The 23,523-nt window shown below is 46.3% G+C and overlaps 1 protein-coding gene across 4 annotated transcripts in view; it reads left to right on the forward strand.

The window, feature by feature from the left end:
* ANKRD10 (ankyrin repeat domain 10) overlaps positions 1-23,523 on the forward strand; it is a 181,295-nt gene that overhangs the window by 154,442 nt on the left and 3,330 nt on the right. For all 4 annotated transcript variants that reach the window (XM_030201543.1, XM_030201540.1, XM_030201541.1 and 1 more), the window contains exon 5: positions 147-242. In XM_030201543.1, coding sequence (XP_030057403.1) covers positions 147-242 — 96 coding nt within the window. The remainder of the gene's footprint in view (positions 1-146; positions 243-23,523) is intronic.

The following is a 23,523-nucleotide window of genomic DNA, read 5'->3' on the forward strand; positions in this document are numbered from 1 at the left end:
AAAGAAGCTAGAACCTCCTTATAGTCTAAAAGATTTCTTTATTTATTTATTCAGCGTCAAAGTGTGATATGTGTGTTGATAAACTTCCTAATTAAATAAATGCCTTGCACTGGACTTCTAAAATCAACAATGCCTTTTTTTCACAGTTGGGAGTTTTGCTGACTTAATGCAGACAGTAAATGGAGGCGTTGAGGACGATGCTGACAGCATGCATGTAGAGACACACTCTGCTGATGTTTCAGGTGGGGCTGGACAGTTCCCTTTTAGCTGCAACAGCCCTCAAATGACTGACAAGATCCAGCTTCAGGAGAGTGGCTCTGTTGGATCTAAAGAAATTGATATCTGTACTGTGTCTCCAATGCAGACCCCCTGCCGTTGCATAAATCAGTATGCCTTTTATTTCTGAAGCTCCTCTAGTGTAATTGCTTTTTGCACATTGTTATTAAGTGTCTTGGAAACTGTTGTACTACTGTAATGCCTATGATGTCTTTTCATAAGTAGATATTTAAAAGTTTAGGGATGGGAGTGAGTGTGTATAGAACTTTAGTAGGATAGTGCCCTGCTCTGTATTTCAACTTAAAGCTTCTATTTTATGTGCCTTGTTACAGATTACAAATAAGTTACAAGTCCGGCAGCTCAAATGAATAATTTCTGTATATAGAATTTTATTTGATTCTAGTGATAGCCATCACACCTACTCGGTAATATAAATGTATATACTTTCTTTAAGTGTGCCATAATTTTAAATATTCCAAAATGCAATGCAGTTAAGTATGTTCAGATTATTTCAGTACTGTTATATTCATGGGGTGCCTTTTTTAAATTGTCCATCCCAGATTGTAGCTCCAAAAATGTGCACTAAAACCACGCTTCTTATTGGTTATAAATAGACTGTACTGACTGACCTGGAAATTCAAAGGAGCACCAGGAAAAAGCTGCTGGGAAAAATAACCGCAACAAAAAAAGAAAAAAAAGTAGATTATTAAATAGTTGCACATGATCCTAAAATGGACTTTTGCATACCTATATTTTCTTTATGCTGTTCTGCTGGGCATGCCTTTGGGAGACGAACTTAAAATGTACACATTTTTATGTTGAGGATTTCACATTAATGCAAATGGAGCATGCTTTATTGCCATTTATAGACAGTGCAATAAACCATTATGGGAGTTCTCTCTGGCAGTGGCTTCAGTTCATAGCATGCTATTTTACTAAACAACATAATATATCACTTATATTCTATCATTCCTAATCATCTGGTTCATTGTGGTTCTTACAAATTTAGGTTTTGAATGCACCATGTTAGATGAAATTCTGATGGATGAAATAATGGGGAAGTTTGCATCTTTTTTTTTTTTTTTTTGGGGGGGGGGGAGAGGAACTGTACCAAAATGAGTAAGTGTAGACAAAAAAATAATAAAATTGCTTGCTAGCAGATACGTTTGCAGAGTTATCCCACCAGATATCTTTGCAAGCTTCAAACAGTAGGGTGTAAGACATCCACTAGTGGGCAGCTTCTGAAAGATTCTTCCCAAGTATCCATGTGATTACTGAAAGCAGAATGTGTAGTGGGGACATGTTTTATCCAGTAACCTAGTTATATAATGAGGCATTAGTCATAGAAGACCCTTTGTCATGCAACATATGTCACTTCTTTTGTAAAAACTGAATTTAAGCCACAGAAACCTGCAGTAATTTTTGGGTAATATTTTGTTTTGTGGCATTTCATTGAAACTACTGTAAATATTTTGGTGCATTCTGATTTGTTTTTAAACCTTTGTTATTTTTCTTGCAACATCATTTCTGGAATCAGCAAAAGGGGAGAGCTAACTCCTACATCCTCAGTGAAATATTTAGTACTCGTATAAGTTCCTGCAACTTTCAGAAGAACTAGGAAGATCAGGATTGTAAGGAAACAGAGAGATTGAAAAGCACCCCCCCCCCTTTTTTTCACCATGTTCCAAGGTGGTTTTCAAACTTAGCAAGCTTAATAGAAAATATAAAGTAAGAGCTAATTAAAGTTATGCATTGGCTATTATTGACTCTAAAAACTCAGGTAATGTCACATGATTTATGGAAAAAAAAAGTCAGATTAATATGTTAGTAGCAATAAGGCCCTTAGCAGGAGACATTACCATGATAGATCAAAGAGGTGCTAGATACAGACTTAGGAATGTGAAGTAGCAAACATTTTGGGCCAGTGCGTCCCAGAGCACAACAGTTAAGTATATCCCCTGGTGCCTATATATGGCACCTGAAAAATCCACGCAGAAACTGAAGTGCATTCTATAGCACTGCGCATAACATTGGTTAACTAGTTAATCAGCGCTGTTAATTAGATAGTAACAAGCAATTATAAGCATTAATTGGTATTAATTGAGATTTACGCACACAACTCAGTAAGGGCTCCTTATAGTAAGCGGCTTACCGCTGGCTATACAGGAAGTACAGCTGGGCTACCGCAGCAGCCTGGCGATACTTTCCACGCCTAGCGCACTGTAATTGCCAGCGCTACAAAAATTTTATTTATTTTTGTAGCGCTTGAATGTACCCGGTGGTAAGCGAGTTACCTCTGGGTTAATGTGCGAGCCCTTACCGCCACCTCAGTGGGGGACGGTAGAGGCTCCCCCCAAAATAGCCGTGCGGCAAGTGCTTTATTTGCCACCCAGCTATTTCCTGTAGAAAAGCGAGACTTTCCACTGTGGTAAAAGGGGTGGGGGGCTCAGCATGTGTGTAAAACATGTACTGACGCCAGTACCGGCCCCCTTTTGCTGCAGCTTGGTAAATGGGGTCCTAAGTGTAAGCTAAGTCACATAGTTGGAAAGGGGGTGGGGCATGAGTGTTTCTAAAATCTATGCGCATTGTTAGACAATGCACCCGATCTATGCCTAATTTGCTCCACTTTCCACATAGATTCTATGTATAATTTTCACAGTATCTCCCTCCAAAGACGCAAATTTATCTTTAAATTCCTTGGCATTAGACTCCTGAATCTGAGCTAAGACTTGAACTGATCAGAGAGAAGCCTGTACATTCAGCATTTCCATATCATCAAGCTGATCAATCCATAGACTGGTGGGTTGTGTCCATCTACCAGCAGGTGGAGATAGAGAGCAAACTTTTGCCTCCCTATATGTGGTCATGTGCTGCCGGAAACTCCTCAGTATGTTCTCTATCTCAGCAGGTGGTGGTCACACACAGCAGCAGCTCTGGCTAGGCCTCCAAGCCTAATTTTTAGGTTTTGTTGAGTGCCTGGGGTTGAGGGCTCTTCTTGAGCAAGTGCAAACCTGGTGGCGCCAGGTCCCTCCTTTTCTCCCCCCTCCCGCCGGCTCCGTTTAAAAAAAAAAAAAAAATTTTGAACGTCCTTAAAGGCGTTTATTTCGACGTTTATTTAAACGTTTATTGCAGCTACTCACTGGGACACCAGGTCGTTACAGCTCGGAGCGGACAGCAGGTAATTTTTACCTTTTATAGCGGGCAGGGGGTTCCCCGATTGGTCTCCATGTGGCCCATGGCGTCAGAGGGCGAGGGCGCAAAGAGTCGCTTCCCGGATCGCGTGTGCGCTTCCAGAGGGGATGCGGGGGTCTTAAAGTCTGATTCGCCCTTGTTGGGTGACAGTTTCATGACCGATGAGTGTCCCGGTCCTTCCTCCGGCGTGGCGGTTTTTCCCGCCATAAACGCCCATCCCCCGCGGCTCGCCTCCGCCATATTGGTCGGCCACGCGGCTCGGACGGCTTCTTCTTGGGCCGCCCTTGAGGTGGGAGACATTGATGCCATGAACGCCCTTAATTTGGGCGACGGCACAGAAGCGGCTAAAGTTAAGCGCCGTTCTTCCCGCGCGGCTCCTTCGCGGAGTGTCGCGCCGGACGCCATCTTGGATGCGCAGCATGTCTCTCCCCCGCTTTTGCGAGCGCCGGTTGAGGGTGCGTCTAGGGCTGTAGCCCAGGCTGCGGAAGTGCACAGTCCGGGGGGTTTCTCCCCCGAGTTTGTTTTGCTGCTGCATCAGGCCTTCCTTATGCAAAACGCTGCCCCTGCTCCCTCGTCTGGTAAAGAGGTTGAGGCCCCCGGAGGTAAACGCCCTCGGGTTGATTCCCAGGCCTTGGAGGACTTTGTCTCCTCCGATGTAGATGAGGGCAGCGTATCTGAGTTCTCCCAACGGTCCTTTGCGGATTCCTTGGAGGAGACGGATCCCCGCTCGGATGACCCCTCTGCAGCGCGGCTCTTTAGCTCAGAGGATTTGCCCAACCTGTTAGTGCAGGCCATGGGCATTTTGAAGATTTCCTCTCCGGAGGACGTCTCTCCCTCAGCCCCTGTTGGCTCTGCCATTATGCTGGGGACGAAGCGCCCGCCTAGAACCTTCCACGTGCATGATGCCATGCACACCTTAATTTCGGCTCAATGGGATGTCCCGGAAGCGAGCCTTAAAGTGGCTAGGGCTATGTCCCGCCTCTATCCTTTGCCTGAAAGTGAACGTGAGGCCTTTCTGTGGCCTACCGTGGATTCTTTAATCACTGCGGTGACTAAGAAAACGGCGTTGCCTGTGGAAGGTGGCACGGCCCTAAAGGACGCCCAAGACAGAAGATTGGAGGTGGCCTTAAGGTCGTCCTTTGAGGCGGCTGCTTTAAGTTTGCAGGCCTCAGTTTGCGGCTCCTATGTGGCCAGGGCGTGCCTGACTTTTGGTGCAGCGGGCTTCCCCCTCGGATCATTCCTTGAGGGCTGATTGGCCGGCCCTGGAATCGGGCTTGGCCTATTTGGCAGACTTGCTGTATGATGTCTTGAGGGCCTCAGCTAAAGGCATGGCTCAGACAATCTCTGCGCGGCGGTGGCTTTGGCTGAAGCATTGGTCTGCTGACCACGCCTCTAAATCCCGCCTAGCGAAATTGCCTTTTAAAGGCAAGCTGCTCTTTGGGGTCGAGCTGGACAAAATCGTGACCGATCTCGGCACGTCTAAGGGCAAGAAGTTACCAGAGGTCAGGGCTCGGGCTAGTACTCGTCCCGGTACCTCAAGAGGACGGTTTCAGGAAGCCCGTCGGTACCGCCCGGGCAGGTCGGGCTCTTCTGCCTCCTCTTCCTTCAAGAGGAACTTCTCCCCCAAGCAGCATTCCTTTCGCAGAGACCGCCGTCTCGGAGGTGCTCCCTCCGGTCCTCCCCCAGGGTCTCGTACCCAATGACGGGGCCTTGGTCCACACCCCAGTGCAGATTGGAGGACGGCTGTCCTCGTTTCTGGGCGAGTGGACCACAATAACTTCAGACGCTTGGGTGCTGGAAGTCATCAAAGACGGCTACAAGCTAGAGTTCTGCCGACCCTTAAGAGACGGGTTTGTACTCTCTCCCTGCAAGTCTCCGGTCAAAGCTGTGGCAGTGCAGCAGACCTTGGACAATCTAATCCGCCTGGGTGCGGTCGTTCCGGTGCCAGAAAATCAGCTTGGCAAGGGACGTTACTCCATTTACTTTGTGGTACCAAAGAAAGGAGGTTCTGTACGGCCTATCCTCGACCTCAAAGGGGTCAATCGGGCCTTGAAAGTTCGGCACTTTCGCATGGAGACTCTCCGCTCTGTTATAGCGGTAGTGAAGGCAGGGGAGTACCTGGCATCCTTGGACATCAAGGAAGCGTACTTGCATATTCCCATCTGGCCTCCCCATCAACGCTTTCTGCGTTTTGCAGTCCTGGGCTGACACTTCCAGTTCAGAGCCCTCCCGTTCGGGTTGGCTACTGCTCCGCGGACCTTCTCCAAAGTCATGGTGGTCATCGCGGCCTTCCTGAGGAAGGAAGGAGTACAAGTCCATCCTTATCTGGACGACTGGTTGATCCGAGCCCCCTCTTATGCAGAGTGCGGCAAAGCTGTGAACCGGGTGGTTGCTCTTTTGAGCTCCCTGGGGTGGATCATCAACTGGGAGAAAAGCCAGCTGCGCCCGACTCAGTCCCTGGAGTATCTGGGAGTTCGATTCGACACCCAAGTGGGCAGAGTGTTCCTGCCAGACAATCGGATTGTCAAACTTCAGGCTCAGGTGGACCAGTTCCTAGTAGCCTCTCCTCTTCGGGCTTGGGACTATGTGCAGCTGTTGGGCTCTATGATGGCCACGATGGAAGTAGTGCCCTGGGCCAGGGCTCATATGAGACCACTACAACACTCTCTGCTGCAGCGCTGGACTCCGATGTCGGAGGATTATGCTGTGCGCCTTCCCTTGGACCCAGCAGTGCGCAAGGCGCTGAGCTGGTGGATGCAGACAGACAAGTTGTCCGCAGGAATGCCTCTGGTGACCCCGGAGTGGATTGTTGTCACGACGGACGCCTCTTTGTCGGGCTGGGGAGCCCACTGCTTGGGAAGGACAGCGCAGGGGCTCTGGTCTCCTGCAGAGGCAAAGTGGTCTATCAACCTCCTGGAACTCAGAGCCATTCGGTTGGCGCTTTTGGAGTTCATCCCGGTACTGGCGTTGAAGCCAGTACGGGTCCTGTCGGACAATGCCACGGCTGTGGTCTATGTCAACCGCCAGGGAGGTACCAAGAGCGCCCCTCTAGCCAAGGAGGCTATGAGTCTATGCCAGTGGGCGGAAGCGAACCTGGAGCAGCTGTCAGCGGCCCACATTGCCGGAGTCATGAATGTCAAGGCGGACTTTCTCAGTCGCCATACCTTGGAGCCCGGAGAGTGGCAGCTATCTGCTCAGGCATTCTTGGACATCACGAAGCGCTGGGGCCAGCCGAGCCTAGATCTGATGGCGTCATCGGCCAATTGCCAAGTGCCGCGCTTTTTCAGCAGAGGACGGGACCCTCGATCCCTGGGAGTAGATGCTCTTCTCCAACAGTGGCCGACACAAGAGCTTCTCTATGTGTTCCCGCCCTGGCCCATGCTGGGCAGGGTGCTAGACCGGGTGGCAAAGCATCCGGGCCGGATAATCCTGGTGGGTCCGGATTGGCCCAGACGTCCCTGGTATGCGGACTTGATCAGGCTCTCAGTGGACGTTCCTCTGCGGCTGCCAGTGGAGCAGGGCCTGTTGCATCAGGGTCCCGTGGTGATGGAGGATCCCTCCCCCTTTGGTCTTACGGCCTGGCTATTGAGCGGCAGCGTCTGAGGAAGAAGGGCTTCTCAGACAAGGTCATCGCCACTATGCTGAGAGCGAGGAAGCGCTCTACTTCTACTGCTTACGCCAGGGTTTGGCGTACCTTTGCAGCGTGATGTGAAGCAGGCTCATTTTCTCCATTCACTGCTCCAATTTCTTCAGTGTTGGCATTCCTGCAAGAAGGTCTGGAGAAAGGCCTGTCGCTCAGTTCCCTTAAAGTCCAGGTAGCGGCCCTGGCTTGCTTCAGGGGCCGCCTGAAGGGTGCTTCCCTGGCTTCGCAGCCAGATGTGGTGCGTTTTCTCAAGGGAGTTAATCACCTGCGCCCTCCTCTGCACTCGGTGGTGCCTGCGTGGAATCTCAATCTGGTGCTAAGAGCATTACAGAAGCCGCCTTTTGAACCCTTGTCGAGGGCATCTCTGAAAGACCTGACGTTGAAAGCAGTCTTGGTGGCTATCACTTCAGCCAGAAGAGTTTCCGAGCTCCAGGCGCTCTCATGTCGAGAGCCTTTTCTGCAGTTCACTGAGGCAGGAGTGACTATTCGCACAGTGCCTTCCTTCCTGCCCAAGATTGTCTCTCGCTTCCATGTGAATCAGCAGCTCTGTCTCCCTTCCTTTCGTAGGGAGGACTACCCAGAGGAATACTCTGCTCTTAAATATCTGGATGTGAGACGAGTCATCATCAGATACTTGGAAGTGACCAATGATTTCCGGAAATCGGATCATCTGTTTGTCCTGTTTGCAGGTCCTCGTAGGGGTCTGCAGGCTGCTAAGCCTACAGTGGCAAGATGGGTCAAGGAAGCCATTGCAGCGGCTTATGTGGCCGCGGGGAAGGTGCCGCCTATCCAGCTGAAGGCTCACTCCACAAGAGCTCAGGCGGCCTCGATGGCAGAGGCCGGTTCCGTCTCCTTGGAAGAGATATGCAAGGCGGCAACTTGGGCTTCGGCCCATACATTCTCCAAGCATTACCGCTTGACTGTGGCTGCTCGGGCGGAGGCCCGGTTTGGAGCTTCAGTGTTGCGGTCAGGGATTTCTATGTCCCGCCCTGGGTGAGTACTGCTTCGGTACATCCCACCAGTCTATGGATTGATCAGCTTGATGATATGGAAGGTAAAATTATGTATCATACCTGATAATTTTCTTTCCATTAATCATAGCTGATCAATCCATAGTCCCTCCCAGATATCTGTACTGTTTATATTCTGGTTGCATTTCAGATGCAAGTTTAGTCTTCAGTTCCTGTTCAGGAAGACTTCATGTTCAAGTTATTTTTTCACTTGGATTCTTCAAGAGTTGAGACGAGTTTGTGTTACAGTGAGCTGCTGCATTCCTCTCCCCTCCGTTTTACGGGGCTGGATTGAGACTTAAATTCTGCCGGCACTCCCTCCCGCTTCGTGCGGCTGTAGGGCAGCTTTGTACCCCTCCCGCTTCGGCGGTGTTAGGGTCAGTCAGCTCCTCCCGCGGTTGCGGTTGCAGGATAAGCCAGATCCCCCCGCATCGGCGGGTGTGGTGTCCCTCCCCCGCTCCGCGGGGATGAGCTGGACGGATTCCCCTCCCCCACTTGTGTGGGGATGAGCTGGGTTAATTCCCCTCCCCCGTTTCGGCAGTGGTGAGCTGGGCAGAGTGTCCCTTTGTGGGTGTAATTCTCTAAGTGCTGAGTCCTGCGGATGGAGCTTTGATATCGACATACTGAGGAGTTTCCGGCAGCACATGACCACATATAGGGAGGCAAAAGTTTGCTCTCTATCTCCACCTGCTGGTAGATGGACACAACCCACCAGTCTATGGATTGATCAGCTATGATTAATGGAAAGAAAATTATCAGGTATGATACATAATTTTACCTTAGAGCAGTGTCCTTTTTTTTTTCGTATCCAGAAGTATTACAGTTTGAGATTAACTATGGGCCTCTTTTACCAAACCGCACTAATGATTCTCGGCATGGCATTGCTAACAAATCCCATACTCTCTGAATGGGCTTTCGTGGTATTGCTGTATGGGAGTCACTAGCACGGTTTGGAAAAAGAGGCACAGGGAAGGCTGGAGGGGGGGAAAAAAGGCTACATATTTGTAAAGGATTTTTATTTTTCCTTGTAGCATAACACACAGGTCTGCTGTCTTGGGCCACATTCTAATTTGGTAGCTTAGGAGGTAGCACGGAATTGTAACTTCTAGCCATAAAAAGAGCACGCAGTAGCTTCAAGTCATGCTTACACACTTCCATGTGGAATAAAGATGTATACAAAACAATTACAATTTATTAAGGGGTCCTTTTACCAATCTGCGGTAAAAAGGGCCCTGCGGTAGCCATTTTTCCCACAGCGGGTAAAATCCCCTAAAAGTTAAACAGTGGTAAGATGACTCTTACCATGTGGCCATGCAGTGGGGAGCAGTCAACCACCACCCATTGAGATAGTGGTAAGAGCTCTCACGACAACAGGTCAGCGATTACCACTGGGTTAGCACTGCTGTAAAAATAACAAAAATATTTTCTGGCACTCTGGAAATGGCGTACTCTCGAGACAGAACTACTACTGGTGGCCACGTTGGTTTGGCAGTAGTTCTGGGTTGCCTCGTGGCAACCCTTTCATTAAAGGGTCCCTCTGTTTGATAGCCTGCATTATCAAAAGATCCAAGTGGCTTACAACGCTAAAATAGACCAGAAAGAATTCCATCAAGTACAGGAACGCACAATCAGAACAAGATGCAAGCATACAAAATTGAAGGCGTAATGTTACAAAAATTTGAAACCATGTGAAGCTTGGTTGTTTTTGTTTCCCCTTACTTCTCTCTCGCCCATCTGTAAAGGTCATTAGAGTGGGCAGTTTCTATGTGTCAAGTTAAGCTGAAGCACCTTTGAGCAGAAAGAAATGGTTATAGTTAAAAATATATGCTTAAAAAAGGAGGAAATATATGTAGAATAGCTGCTCAAGATCACCATGAGGGCAATTCTTTAAAAGGATGTATATTTGGAGCCCAGTTTGTAAGGAAAAGTACTAGTAGTATAAGAGGTCAAAGGCATGCTTTTAGGTACAACCATTTTTCTTTTTTTTTTTTTTTTATTGCTTAAAACAGTGTTCTTCAATGCAAAGCCTGGGGGGTCAGTAGCAGCCCCCAGATAATTCTGGGGTGGCCCCTATTTGTCTTTCTGCTTTTTAGGGTTTTTTTCTGCCTCTTTTCCCATGTTCAGGATAGAAAAGGGAAAGTGGTTGGGGGAGAAGAGCTGCATATGTGAAGAACAAGGCATTTCTCAGTAGTGAAAAGATAATGTATTTAGAAATGTTCACAACCTTGAGGATACCTCCCTCCCCCCCCCACTCACACACAAATGAAGTTTGAAGGTGGACTGGTGGGCACGAATGTCATTCACACACTAGTCAGCAGTGCCGTGGCCCTACGTGGGAAGATACTTGGCATCTTTCCTTCAGCTTCTTAGAATCCAAAGTGGCCCAAGCTTAAGACCACTGGCTTAAAAACACACAGGCTATAGTATTTTAGGATTTGTGCATAACTGTGTGCCCGCCCAGACTTCACCCACCCTTAAACTACACATTGCATCACATTTCAGCACCATGTTGTAGAATAGCATGTAGCCGGAATATAGGTATTTGCATGCATGTAAGTACATAATCCTGGTCATTCACGTGCATTGTTTATAGAATCATCCCTCATGTGTTATAACACAAGTGATAGTCAAGTAAACCTTCATTAACATTTCTAATGAAGGTCAGTATGGCAAAATTTGGAATGCCAAAATAACATGAGTTCATTCGTTTTTGCCATGATGACTTATTGCAACAGTAGCTAAAATTCAAAATAGTTTTTCTTAATCTAGAAAAAAATTATTTAAATATTCCACAGCATGGCTGCATTTTGAACTGAAAAACTTTATACTGCGGGAAAGCACTTTAAGTAAAGCATGTTTTGCTTTTGAGGGCTACTTTATTAGAAATTCTCTTATCCACAGATCTCACAGCAGTCATGACAATATACAATATGTAAGAGAGAAAAATGGAAAATATACAAATAAGTGAGTTATAGAAATGCTAAGTAGTAGTAGTAGTAGTGAGTTAATTGTATAGTCTAGCAAAGGTGGAAATCAAATGAATGAGATCTTTTCACATGCCATCTGCAGTGCTTCTCAATGCAATGTTTTCCTCATGAGAAAGCACAGATTTGAATATGAACAGGGCAAGATTAAAACATAGGCAAACTAGACATATACCTAGGTCCCAAATGTTTAGGAGGAGGCCCTTTTAGATTTGCTTTTTAAGTCTTCTGTTGGCAGAAAGAAGTGTATGGGTTGGGGAGGGGGATGGAGAGGGAAGATCAGAGTCACTGTTGCCCACATAGGCCTGTCTTTTCTCCCCACCCATATTCAGTGCCCTTCTTTGAGCAAAAGGAGTTGACAAACAGTACTTTTACTTCCTGCTTCTTACCCATTTGTGGAAGTTTTAACACATGTATACTATGTTGGGGGGGGGGGGGGGGGACTAGTGCATTTGTTTGTCTAGGACCCACTAAAAGGTAATTTCTTTGTGCCATCTTACACTGTTCTGAACCAGTAGATGTTATCCCTTCCCACCAGCAGATGGAGGTAGAGAAAACTGAATTCCACCAGTTGTAATCTGTGGTCCTTTTTACAGTATTTTCTCTACTTTCCAGTACTTACTAACTTTTGTAAATTTTTGAAGACCCATCTCTTTAATAAAGCATACCAGAAAGATCAACAAATGTAACACATCTCCACCTTACCTATATTCAGAACTGTTTTCATTTTTCATATATCTGCTTGTTTAAATTTCTATTATGCTATTCATGGTCTTTATGTAACACTGTCTATTTTCTAATCTATTATCCACCAAGAACGATACATTGTAAGCCACATTGAGCCTTCAAAAAGGTAGGAAAATGTGGGATACAAATGCAATAAATAATAATAATAAGTTATGCTGTGGTGCTCTATCCCGGGCCTAGCTCCCCGCTCTTCTAGCCATGGCCACACAGCGTGGTTGAGCTTAACAGCTGCTCCCAAGTCAAAATCTCAGGACTTGTACTTGGTTGAACTTGAAGCTTGGTTCTGTAGCCCTGAGTTGCACTCGACATTGGGCAAGACTTTGGTTTGGTCCCGAGGGATCCTGTCTGAAGGGTGCAGGTCCCCATCCCACTTGCCCGTTCACCCTGTTTGTGTATGTCCCCCATGGGCTCCCTCTGCAGCTCTCAGGTGCCTAAATTTACCTACAAATTACCATGGCCAGCCTTTTTTGCCCTGTTTTCGGGAATAAGGATTTTTGCTGCTCTTGTTATTTTTAACAGAAAGAGCAGAGCAGGAAAATACCCTACCTTGCGATTGAGCGACACAGTGCAATGGGCCATTTCCGACTTGAAACGGCCTTGGGGGGGTCTAGAGTTGGTGTCCTTACCCCCACCCCTCCAGCTGAGGCATCAGATCTAGCAATCCCGATTTCGGTGGGAATGTCAGCCACTTTGTCGCCTTTGGGGATTTGGAATCTGGCCCTTCCACATCTGGGCTTGGAGGGGTGGGTGGGTGGCCTACCCACCTTGGACCTATGGTTGGGGTCCTGATGGGGCCCTTGGGAACTTTTTGGCTCCAGAGCTTAGCACAGTTGATCGGCAACAGTTGCAGTCAGACAGGGGGAACTCCCTCCCTCCCTTTAGTGGGGCTCCAGTTTGGGTTCTAAGCAGTGTAAGACTGAGTGGAGGGTGCCAGAGTCGTCAATTCACTCTTAGGAGGTGGGGTAGGACTCCAAGGCCTTCTTAGACTTCAGTCCACAGGGGACTCTGAGTCTAAGGCTCCCCCATCTCAATAAGCTAGGAAGAGCAGTTCCATTTCTCTGTCGCTTTAGCAAGAGGAGCTGTCTTGTCATATTGATGAGGTTACTAAGGGTCTTTCTATGCTTTGGACTTCTGCTGCGGACCCCGTTGAAGGGGATCTGCTGCTGGAGGGGGCTTGCTGGGCCCCGTAAGCATTTTCCTCTTCACAAGGCTTTCGTCCGCATGATGATGGTGGAGTGGGAAAATCCTGATGATCCCCTTAGAAATGCTAAGGCTCTGGTTCACCTTTATATCTTTGCTCTGGAGGAGGTTGAAAGTATTGGTCCTTTCCTAAGGTGGACGTAGAGAATGACACTGGGATGGGGATCCACAGTAACTGGGACAGGTACATAGCCTAGGGGGACAGGGCAGGGATGGAGCCCTCGGAGATGGGGACGAACATTGTCTCCGTGTCATTCTCTACTTTGAAGGCTGTTAATGAATTGAACAGCTATTTATATTCGAGTGATGCAATGGCGTTTTCATGTTTTGGAAAAATACAAAGGTGCTGGCCATAACTGGCAAAATTTGCACAGGGGATCCTATGCATTCCTGCTACCAGCACCTCTTCTGAGAAGATGTTTTCTGTTGCAGGAAGGACTGTTTTCTCTTCCATTGTATCCCTATTTCTTTCCTATATTGAATGGAGTTCTTTTCCGCTCTGCTTGTTTATTATAGACTTAAGAAGATGTAAACTGCTCTGATGGTTTATTCCCTGAACGATATATCAAACAATTAATAAACTTGAAATAGGAGAGCTAGACTGAATCCAGAGATTGTTGATTACTTATTATTCATCCACAGATTAAAAAATCATAACGGTGCTTTGTAGGGTATATTTCTTCCCCGCAAGGGCATACAGAATGGGTTGCATTTTGTAGCGCCTGGACATTTTAACAGGGTGGATTAGGGTTACTTGGGGTAGTAGAAGTCAGCTATTGTTGGAGTTGAAAGAGTAGAGGGTGGTGGGGTTATTATAGTTGCTCATTGTTATTATTGTTTTCTATTTGTGATTTACAAACAACAGTTGCACAGAATATTGTTCCGTTCCATACTTTAATAAAAATATTTAAATATAAAATCATACGTATGCAAACATACCAGGCTATAAGCTATGAAGGATATAGAGGGTCGTAAAGGTGGAGGAGTAGCTCTATATGTGAGAAATGATATCACGGCAACCGAAATGACAGGGACCTGGGGAAAGGAAGAAGCGATATGGATCACCATAAAAAGAGGTAATAGACCCTCTGTCCACGTGGGTGTTGTTTACAGACCTCCGACACAATTGGAAGAATTAGATAAAGACCTGATCGCAGATATTCAAAGGTTGGAAAACGAGAGAGGTGCTCTTGCTGGGAGATTTCAATCTGCCGGATGTAGATTGGAAGGTTCCGTCTGCGGAATCGGAAAGAAGTAGAGAGATCGTGGATGCTTTCCAAAGTGTTTTGCTCAGACAAATGGTGACGGAACCCACGAGGGAGGGAGCGACGCTGGATCTGGTGCTCACAAATGGGGATAGCGTGTCAAATATCCGAGTGGGAGCCCACCTGGGCAGCAGTGACCATCAAACGGTTTGGTTTGATATAGCAGCTAAAGTGGAGAGCGGACACTCAAAACTCAAAGTCCTGGACTTCAAGCATGCTGGCTTTAGTAAAATAGGGGAATACCTGAGGAAGGAGCTGATGGGCTGGGAGGAAATACGAGAAGTGGAAGGACAGTGGTCCAGGCTGAAAGAAGCTATAAATAGGGCCACGAACCTTTATGTAAGGAAAGTAAATAAAAGCAAGAGAAAAAGGAAACCGATATGGTTCTCCAAGCAAGTGGCTGAGAAAATAAAGGCTAAAGAGTTGGCGTTCCAGAAATACAAAAAAACTCAAGAAAAGGAACACGAGGAGGAATACCGGATGAAACTGAAAGAAGCCAAGAGAGAGATAAGTCTGGTGAAAGCGCAAACGGAAGAACAAATGGCTAGAAATGTAAGTAGGGGTGGCAAAATTTTCTTCAGGTATATTAGTGAAAGGAGAATGACTAAAAAGGGAATTGTGAGACTAAAAGATACTGCGAACCGCTATGTGGATAATGATAAGTACATAAGAAAAAGCAAATTTGCTAAATAGATACTTCTGTTTTCACAGAAGAAAATCCTGGAGAAGGACCATGATGGACTGGAAAAAGTACTAATGAGATTGAAGTGGATAGAGCACCATTCACGGAAGAGAGTGTGTATGAACAACTTGAAAAGCTAAAGGTGGACAAAGCCATGGGACCGGATGGGATCCACCCTAGGATATTGAGGGAGCTCAGGGAGGTTCTGGCGGATCCTCTTAAAGATTTGTTTAATATATTCTTGCAGACGGGAGAGGTTCCAAGGGATTGGAGAACGGTGGAGGTGGTCCCTCTTCACAAAAGTGGTGATAGGGAAGAAGCTGGAAACTACAGGCCGGTAAGCCTCACTTCGGTTATTGGAAAAGTAATGGAAGCGATGCTGAAGGAAAGGATAGTGAACTTCCTGGAAGCCAATAAGTTGCAAGATCCGAGACAACATGGTTTTACCAAAGGGAAATCGTGCCAAACGAATCTCATTGAATTTTTTGATTGGGTGACAGGAGAATTGAATCAGGGACGAGCTATGGACGTAATCTACTTAGATTTCAGCAAAGCTTTTGACACGGTTCCCCACAGGAGGCTCTTAAATAAACTGGATGGGCTGAAGATAAGACCCGAAGTGCTGAACTGGTTGATGGACAGACGCCAGAGGGTGGTGGTGAATGGAATTCGCTTGGAGGAGGGAAAGGTGAGTAGTGGAGTGCCTCAAGGATCAGTGCTGGGGCCGATTCTGTTCAATATATTTGTGAGTGACATTGCCGAAGGGTTAGAAGGTAAAGTTTGCCTATTTGCGGATGATACTAAGATCTGTAAAATGTTCAAAAATCGTACTAACTCCGGTATCTTGGTCAGACCATTACCTTCTTCAATTCTACTTATTAATACCACAGTTATTACATAATGCTGAACCAGCTCAAATTAAAACCAGGAGTCTAAATAAAATCGATTTGACATCTTTACCTTCTTTAGCAAATAAGTTCCCACTAAATTTTGATACACACCCAATAGATGACCAAATCAAAATATGGAACCAAGTTCTTTCAGCAGCCCTTGACGATATTGCACCGGAAAAAACAATTAATATAACAATGAAACGTTCCCAACCTTGGTACCATCCAGGATTAAAATTATGTAAACAACAGGTACGTAGAGCTGAACGCCAATGGCGTAAGCATAAGACCGCAGAATTACAAGAAAAGTGCAAACAGTGTAAAAAATACTATTTATCACAATTAAAGGATGCTAAAACTACGTACTTCTCAAAAGAGATAAAAGAAGCAGCCAGTTCGCAGAAAAAACTGTTTCAAATTATGAAACGTTTGACAACAATAACTAACGAAAAGAGAGAATCGCCTACTATTGACTCTGAAACTCTAGCAAAGTTCTTTAGCTCTAAAATCGAGAAACTAAGAGCCCTCTTCCCAAGGGTACCAAGGCTCGGTCATTCTGACAACTCCCCAAGTTCACAACTATTGGTACCTTGGAAGGATTTTGAAATTCCGTCTGCCGAATCATTATATACCTTGGTTGCAGGTTTATCTCCTACTTATAGTTTGTTGGATCCTATACCTTCTGCATGGTTGAAAAAACACTCGCTAGAAGTCCAGCAGTTTATGTACTCAATTGTCATGTTGAGCCTTTCTGATGGGATAGTTCCCACTATTTTGAAAGAAGCGCTAGTAAAACCTAGTCTAAAGAAAGCCTCATTGGATCCCTTATTACCTTCTAACTATAGACCAGTCTCTAATCTTCCTTTTCTATCCAAAGTTATAGAGACAGTAGTATTTAGACAGTTGCAAACTTATGTAGATTCAAAAAATTTGTTACATCCCAGACAATCGGGTTTCAGGAAAGGTCACAGTACAGAGACTATTCTGACTTCACTGTTAAGTGAAATCCATGCAAAATTAGAACTCGGTTATATTGCCCTGGTAGTTTCATTAGATTTGTCTGCGGCCTTCGACCTAATCAATCACAACTTACTCATTGATAGATTGAGTGAGATTGGTATTTCAGGGACAACTATGAAATGGTTTATATCCTTCCTAACGAATCGTTCATTTAAAGTAGTTCAGCAGCAATCCTGTTCTACATCCTACAACTTATCATGTGGAGTTCCTCAGGGCTCGGTCTTATCTCCACTACTGTTCAACCTATTCATCAGTCCCCTGGCGCTCCTCATTCAAACAATGGGTATAAGTTTTTACTCATATGCAGATGATTTTTTGCTTATCCATTATGTTAGACCATCGAACATAGATCTTACACCCATTCAAATATGCTTGGATAAAGTAGCAGACTGGTTGACAACACATCAGCTGGCACTGAACCTGGATAAGACTACTACATCTTGGATAGTAGGGCAAGGCACATATCCCTCTGTGGTACCTGTGCTATTTGGTCAGAATATTCCAACAGTTAAGTCTTTTAGATATCTCGGGGTCATTATTGATTCCGCATTGACCTTTGAGGAACAAGTATCCGATGTAGTGAAAAAATCTTTCTTTCATCTGAGACGGCTTCGGTCAGTCAGAAATTCAATAAGTAAGGACTCTCTCAAAACGCTGACATCGGCATATATTACTTCACGTTTAGACTACTGTAACATTGTATATGCTGGGATTACTCAAGCAAACTTAAAGCGATTACAAAGAATTCAAAATACAGCAGCACGTATGATCTGTAGGGCCCGGAGGGATGATCGAGCAACACCTTTATTGCATCATCTGCACTGGCTCCCGGTCGAAGCAAGAATAAAGTTTAAGGCTCTTGTCCTGACACACAAAGCCTTTCACACATTAAACCCTAGCTACTTGTCGAATTTAACAATCCCCTACACCGCTATGCGAACTCTCAGATCCCTAACAGATAACAGGTTAGTCATTCCCCCTCTTACTAAGGCTAGATGGGAATCTACACGGAGATCGGCTTTTTTCTACCTGTCACCCTCCCTTTGGAATAGCCTTCCAAAGGAGATCAGATTAGAGAAATCTTATCTCCATTACCGAAAACTTCTGAAAACCTTTCTCTTTATAAGCTACGTAGAACAGAACTTAGCATAATGAGATAAGGTCAAAAAGACAAAGAAAAATGGGATAGCTTAACTGGATATTAGATTTTTAACTTGTATTGATTTATTATGTAGTTTATCTTGATTGCTGTGCTTTCCTGTCATGAATGGAATTCCTATGTCTGTTTATTTGTATATACCAATTTTTTTATATATATGTAAACCGTTCTGTTTTGCAGATGCAATAAGATACGGTATATAAATTAACATAAATAAATAAAATAAACAGAGTGGACACCCTGGAGGGAGTGGAAAAAGGACCTACGGAAGCAAGAAGAATGGTATAAGGTTTGGCAATTAAAATTCAATGCGAAGAAATGCAAAGTGATGCACTTAGGGAATAGAAATCCACGGGAGACGTATGTGTTAGGCGGGGAGAGTCTGATAAGTACGGACGGGGAGAGGGATCTTGGGGTGATAGTATCTGAGGATTTGAAGGCGACGAAACAGTGTGACAAGACGGTGGCCGTAGCTAGAAGGTTGTTAGGCTGTATAGAGAGAGGTGTGACCAGCAGAAGAAAGGGGATGTTGATGCCCCTGTATAAATCGTTGGTGAGGCCCCACCTGGAGTATTGTGTTCAGTTTTGGAGGCTGTATCTTGCTAAGAATGTAAAAAGAATTGAAGCGGTGCAAAGAAAAGCTACGAGAATGGTATGGGATTTGCGTTACAAGACGTATGAGGAGAGACTTGCTGACCTGAACATGTATACTCTGGAGGAAAGGAGAAACAGGGGTGATATGATACAGACGTTCAAATATTTGAAAGGTATTAATCCGCAAACGAACCTTTTCCGGAGATGCGAAGGTGGTAGAACGAGAGAACATGAAATGAGATTGAAGGGGGGCAGACTCAAGAAAAATGTCAGGAAGTATTTTTTCACAGAGAGAGTAGTGGATGCTTGGAATGCCCTCCTGCGGGAGGTGGTGGAAATGAAAACGGTAACAGAATTCAAACATGCGTGGGATAAACATAAAGGAATCCTGTTCAGAAGGAATGGATCCTAAGGAACTTAGCCGAGATTGGGTGGCAGAGCCAGTGGCGGGAGGCGCGGATGGTGCTGGGCAGACTTATACGGTCTGTGCCAGAGCCGGTGGTGGGAGGCGGGACTGGTGGTTGGGAGGTGGGGATAGTGCTGGGCAGACTTATACGGTCTGTGCCCTGAAAAGGACAGGTACAAATCAAGGTAAGGTATACACAAAAAGTAGCACATATGAGTTTATCTTGTTGGGCAGACTGGATGGACCGTGCAGGTCTTTTTCTGCCGTCATCTACTATGTTACATGTTCGAGGCTTCTGCAGATGAGAACAGAGCTTATGGGACAGGGACAGAGCCTGCGGGGATGGAGATGGGGCTTGTGGGGTCAGAGACAGAGCCCAAGGGGACAGGGACAGACTTTGTCCCCATGTCATTCTCTAGGTGGACCCTCTGGTCACTAAGGCAACTGCTATGTGAGTCCAGGGGGTCTTGGTTCCAAAGAAGCTCCATGACAAGAAGATGGAGTAGGAGCTCCACTTGGTCTTTTCTGTGGAAATGTCCAGTATTCGGGCCACCATTTGTGGCATTTATGTGGCAAGGGCCATGTGGTGGTTGCAGAGGTGACTCACCTGGAGTCTGGGGCAGCCATTTTGGTGGATGTTCTGTATGATGTGATCCTCTTAATTCCCCACTCATTGGCTGCTTCGGTGGTTGGATGCCAGTGGTTATGGCTTTGCTGTTGTCAGCTGCCCTTTAGGGGTGGCTACTCTTTGGAGAAGACCTGGAGAAACTGGTTAAGGATATGGGAGAGGCACAACCTCTCTGGCTTTCTGAGCTGTGGCAGAAAGGCTGTCAGCGATCCTCTGCTTCCAAGAGGCATGCTAGAAGGTCAGGGTGGTTTTGGTCCTCCTGTTGCTCTACGTCTCAGGGGGGCGACCAGAGCAGGTCCTTCAAGCAGGGTTCCTTTCATGGTCCTGAAAAAGCCAGCCCCATTGGTGCCTCCAGCGGAGCCATAGCCCCCGTTCTGCCCAATGAGGGTGTGCCGGGGCTCTTCTTAGTACCAGTAGTAGGCGGGCTATTTCTTTTCTGGGACAAGTGTGCCCATATCACCTCAGAGTCTTTGGTGGTCAGCAGGGGTTATTTCCTACAGCTCTTCTGACGCCTTCATGGTCTTGCTCTGCGGCTCGGCTCTGAAGCAATAGGCTGTTGCTTTCATCCTGCAGCACCTGTGCATGCTCAGGACGGTGGAGCCTTTGCCTCTGGCAGAGCGTGGCCTCAAAGGGGTCAATGCTTGTCTCAGAGTTAAATACTTTTGGGTGGAGATTTTGCACTCAGTGATAGCCTCGGTGCATCTGGAGGAGTTCCTGGACCTTGCAGAGACTTACTCCATGTCTGTATTGTGGATCATCACAGGAGATATCTGCTCTTCTGTGTGCAGGGCAACCGTTATCAGTTTCGGGCCTGACCCTTGCTATGGCACCAAGCATGTTTTCTATGGTGATAGTAGCAGTGCATCTTTGGTGCCAGGGGTTTCAGGTTCACCCGTATCTGGACGACTGGCTGATTCAGGCAGACTCAGTCAGGTTATCTCTCTCCTGGAGTCCCTGATTTGGGGTGTGAATCGTCCCAAGAGCCATCTGTTTCCATCTCAGGTTCTGGAGTACCTGGGAGTTCACTTTGATGCATGACAGAGGATGGTGTTTCTCCCGGAGAAGCAGGCAGAGAAGCTGTGGGCGCAGGCACATCGGTTGTGTGAGCTTTCGTGGCCCATTGTCTGGGACTAGTTGCAGCTTCTGGGCTCCACTACAGTGTCTTTGGAGGTGGTGCCTTGCCCGCAGTATGGACTGCAGAAAGAGCCTGCAGATGTGCCCATTGAGCTCCTCCTCTCAGGACTTCAGTCTTCCGTTTACGCCCAAGGCCAGGCTTAGTCTGGCCTGGTGGGACAGTCTGTACCTATTGAGGTGGGTCCCTCTGTATCTTCCTCAGTGGGTGCTGGTCACCACAGATGTGAGTCTCCTTGGTTGGGGAGCTCACTAGTTCAAGTAGCATAGGGCACCAGGCGATCTGGCTGTCTTTGCTGGACCTTCAACTGCTCCTGGAAGGGAAAGCGGTCAGAGGGATGTTGGACATCGCAACAGTAGTAGCTGGGTGGAGGCACATCTGCAGGCTCTTTCAGCAGTTCAAATTGTGGGCAAAGACAATATGCAGTTGGACTTTGTCAGTCAATCTCTTCTGGATCCGGGAGAGTGGGAGCTGGGGCAGCAGGACCATAGTGGACCATTGAGGGGGGGGCCTCTTCAGTTCAACTTGATGGCTTCTCCAGCTAATGCGAAGGTGGAGTGCTTCTTCAGTCGATGGAGGGACCTAGCTTCTCAGGGGACAGATGCCCTGATTTAGCCTTGGCGGGTAGCGGAGCAGCTCTCTGTTTCCTCAGTGACCTCTGGTGGGTCAAGTGTTGCGCAGGATTGCATGTCATTCTCATTTGATCTTGTTGGTGGCGCTGGATTGGCCCCACAGACCTTGGTTTTCCGTATCTCCGGCACCTGCCCTTGCACTCAGCTTCCATCAAGGACCTCACTGTTAAGACACTATTTCTGGTAGCAATCACCTGTGCTCAGAGGATCTCGGAAATTCAGGTCCTACTGTGCTGGGAACCATATCTGTCCTTTGCAGAGGTTTTGGTGTACTTGCATATGGTTCCAATCAGGAGGTGTATTTGCCATCCTTCCTGGCAAGGGGTTCTTCTCCTGTGGACCAGAAGCTCCACAAACTGGATGTCTGGAGGGCGCTTGTTCGGTACCTGAAGGAGACAAATGAGTTTCGTCTCAGATCATCTTTGTGCTCCTTCATGTCCCTTGGAAGAGATAGTCGGGTCTCATATCTATTATGAGGTAATGTGGCTGTTGAGTCCATCTACATCAGTATGAATCATCCTGTGCCTCAAGGACTGAAGGCCTACTTGACCAGAGCTGAGGTGGCATCCTGGGCAGAGGCCCAGATTTTCACCTGAGGAGATTTGCAGGGTGGCAGTGTGGTCTTCGCACTATTCCTTTGCTAAGCACTACTGGTTGGATGTTCTGGTCAGAATCCATTCAGACTTTGGCAGTGCGGTCATTCAGGGGGCCTTTTCTTCCCCTACCCATTATGTCTGCTTTGGTACATCCTGCTGGTTCATAACAGTTTAAGCTGACACTAAGAAAGGAGAAATAACGTCTTACATGATAATTTTATTTTCTTTAGTCAATGTCACTGTTCTGAAATCCCACCCTGGAAGACTTAGGCCCAGGGTTCTGGATATGCTCTGTCTTTCCTATTAGAAGTAATTGAAGAAGAAAAAGATCTGATTTCTAATTGACATCCATACAAGGTTTCTGTGAGATGGCTTTTCCCTGGTATTCAGGTTAGCGAATGCCACTCTGTGGTGTTTTGCTCGCTTGCTTATCATTGCAGCTGCAGTGGTTGATGGGGCTGGATGTGTTACAAAATGGAACCATCTTCTGCATGGACAGATGCATACTGGATTGTTCCAGAGAACACCACATATTATAACTGGGTGATGTCACTGGTGGAATTTAGTTTTCTCTACCTCCATCTGCTGCTGGGAAGGGATATCACATGCTGGTTCAGAATAGTGACGCTAATATCAGATAAGACATAATTTCTCCATCTTGCCCTCAGTATGAATATTGAGTTTAAAATTAATATCTAGCTTAAATTAACTGTTGGCTACTTTCTATATTTTGACTTTTTCCTGGTTCTTTATGTGGCAGTACATTTTAGTGTCCTCTTCCTGTCTTATAATTGGCTCAGGATGAGGAAAGTCTCTCTGAATGAAGCTGTACCTAATTTTCTGGTCTCTGTAATGGAACAGAAAGATTTCCCTTGTTTTCACATGAGATTTCATAAGAGATTCCAGACTTAATTCTAGCACTAGGTACAATATTCTTCACTTTTGAGCCCGGCAACAAAAACATGTAGCATTTATAACCTTATTTTTAATGTGGGCATTGATAAGTTTCTGGATCAGATTACATTTTGGCTTTTGCTTACTGTGTGCATAAGTGTAGCCAAGTTTTGATGTCAGGGGAAGCAGACTTGTAAAATAGGTACCAGGGTGTGGCTGCAAGCCCAATTTGCAAAGGTGCCATTTCATTCAATATCCATTTGGGGGAGCAGCTACTCCCCTTGCACCCCCACCTAGCTACGCCTCTGTGTGATGAGCAGAGGAGGGAAAATCAAATTGTCTTCTAAACTTTTCAGCTGTGACGTAAATAGTGGTGTTACTGTTTGTGTTTTCAAATATCCACCGGTGATGTAAAAAAAAAAAATCAGGCAAGCTCAGAATTTTTTTAGTGGCTGTGTAACAAGGGCTCAAATATTGGTGCTAAAAATGGACTGGAAGCTCTTCCCCAGTTAATACAGGCTGAAATGTGATGATTATATCTTTGAAGTCATATGAAAGGCCTTGAACAGGCCT

The sequence above is a fragment of the Microcaecilia unicolor genome, chromosome 4, assembly GCF_901765095.1.
Source record: "Microcaecilia unicolor chromosome 4, aMicUni1.1, whole genome shotgun sequence".
Classification (NCBI taxonomy): domain Eukaryota; kingdom Metazoa; phylum Chordata; class Amphibia; order Gymnophiona; family Siphonopidae; genus Microcaecilia; species Microcaecilia unicolor.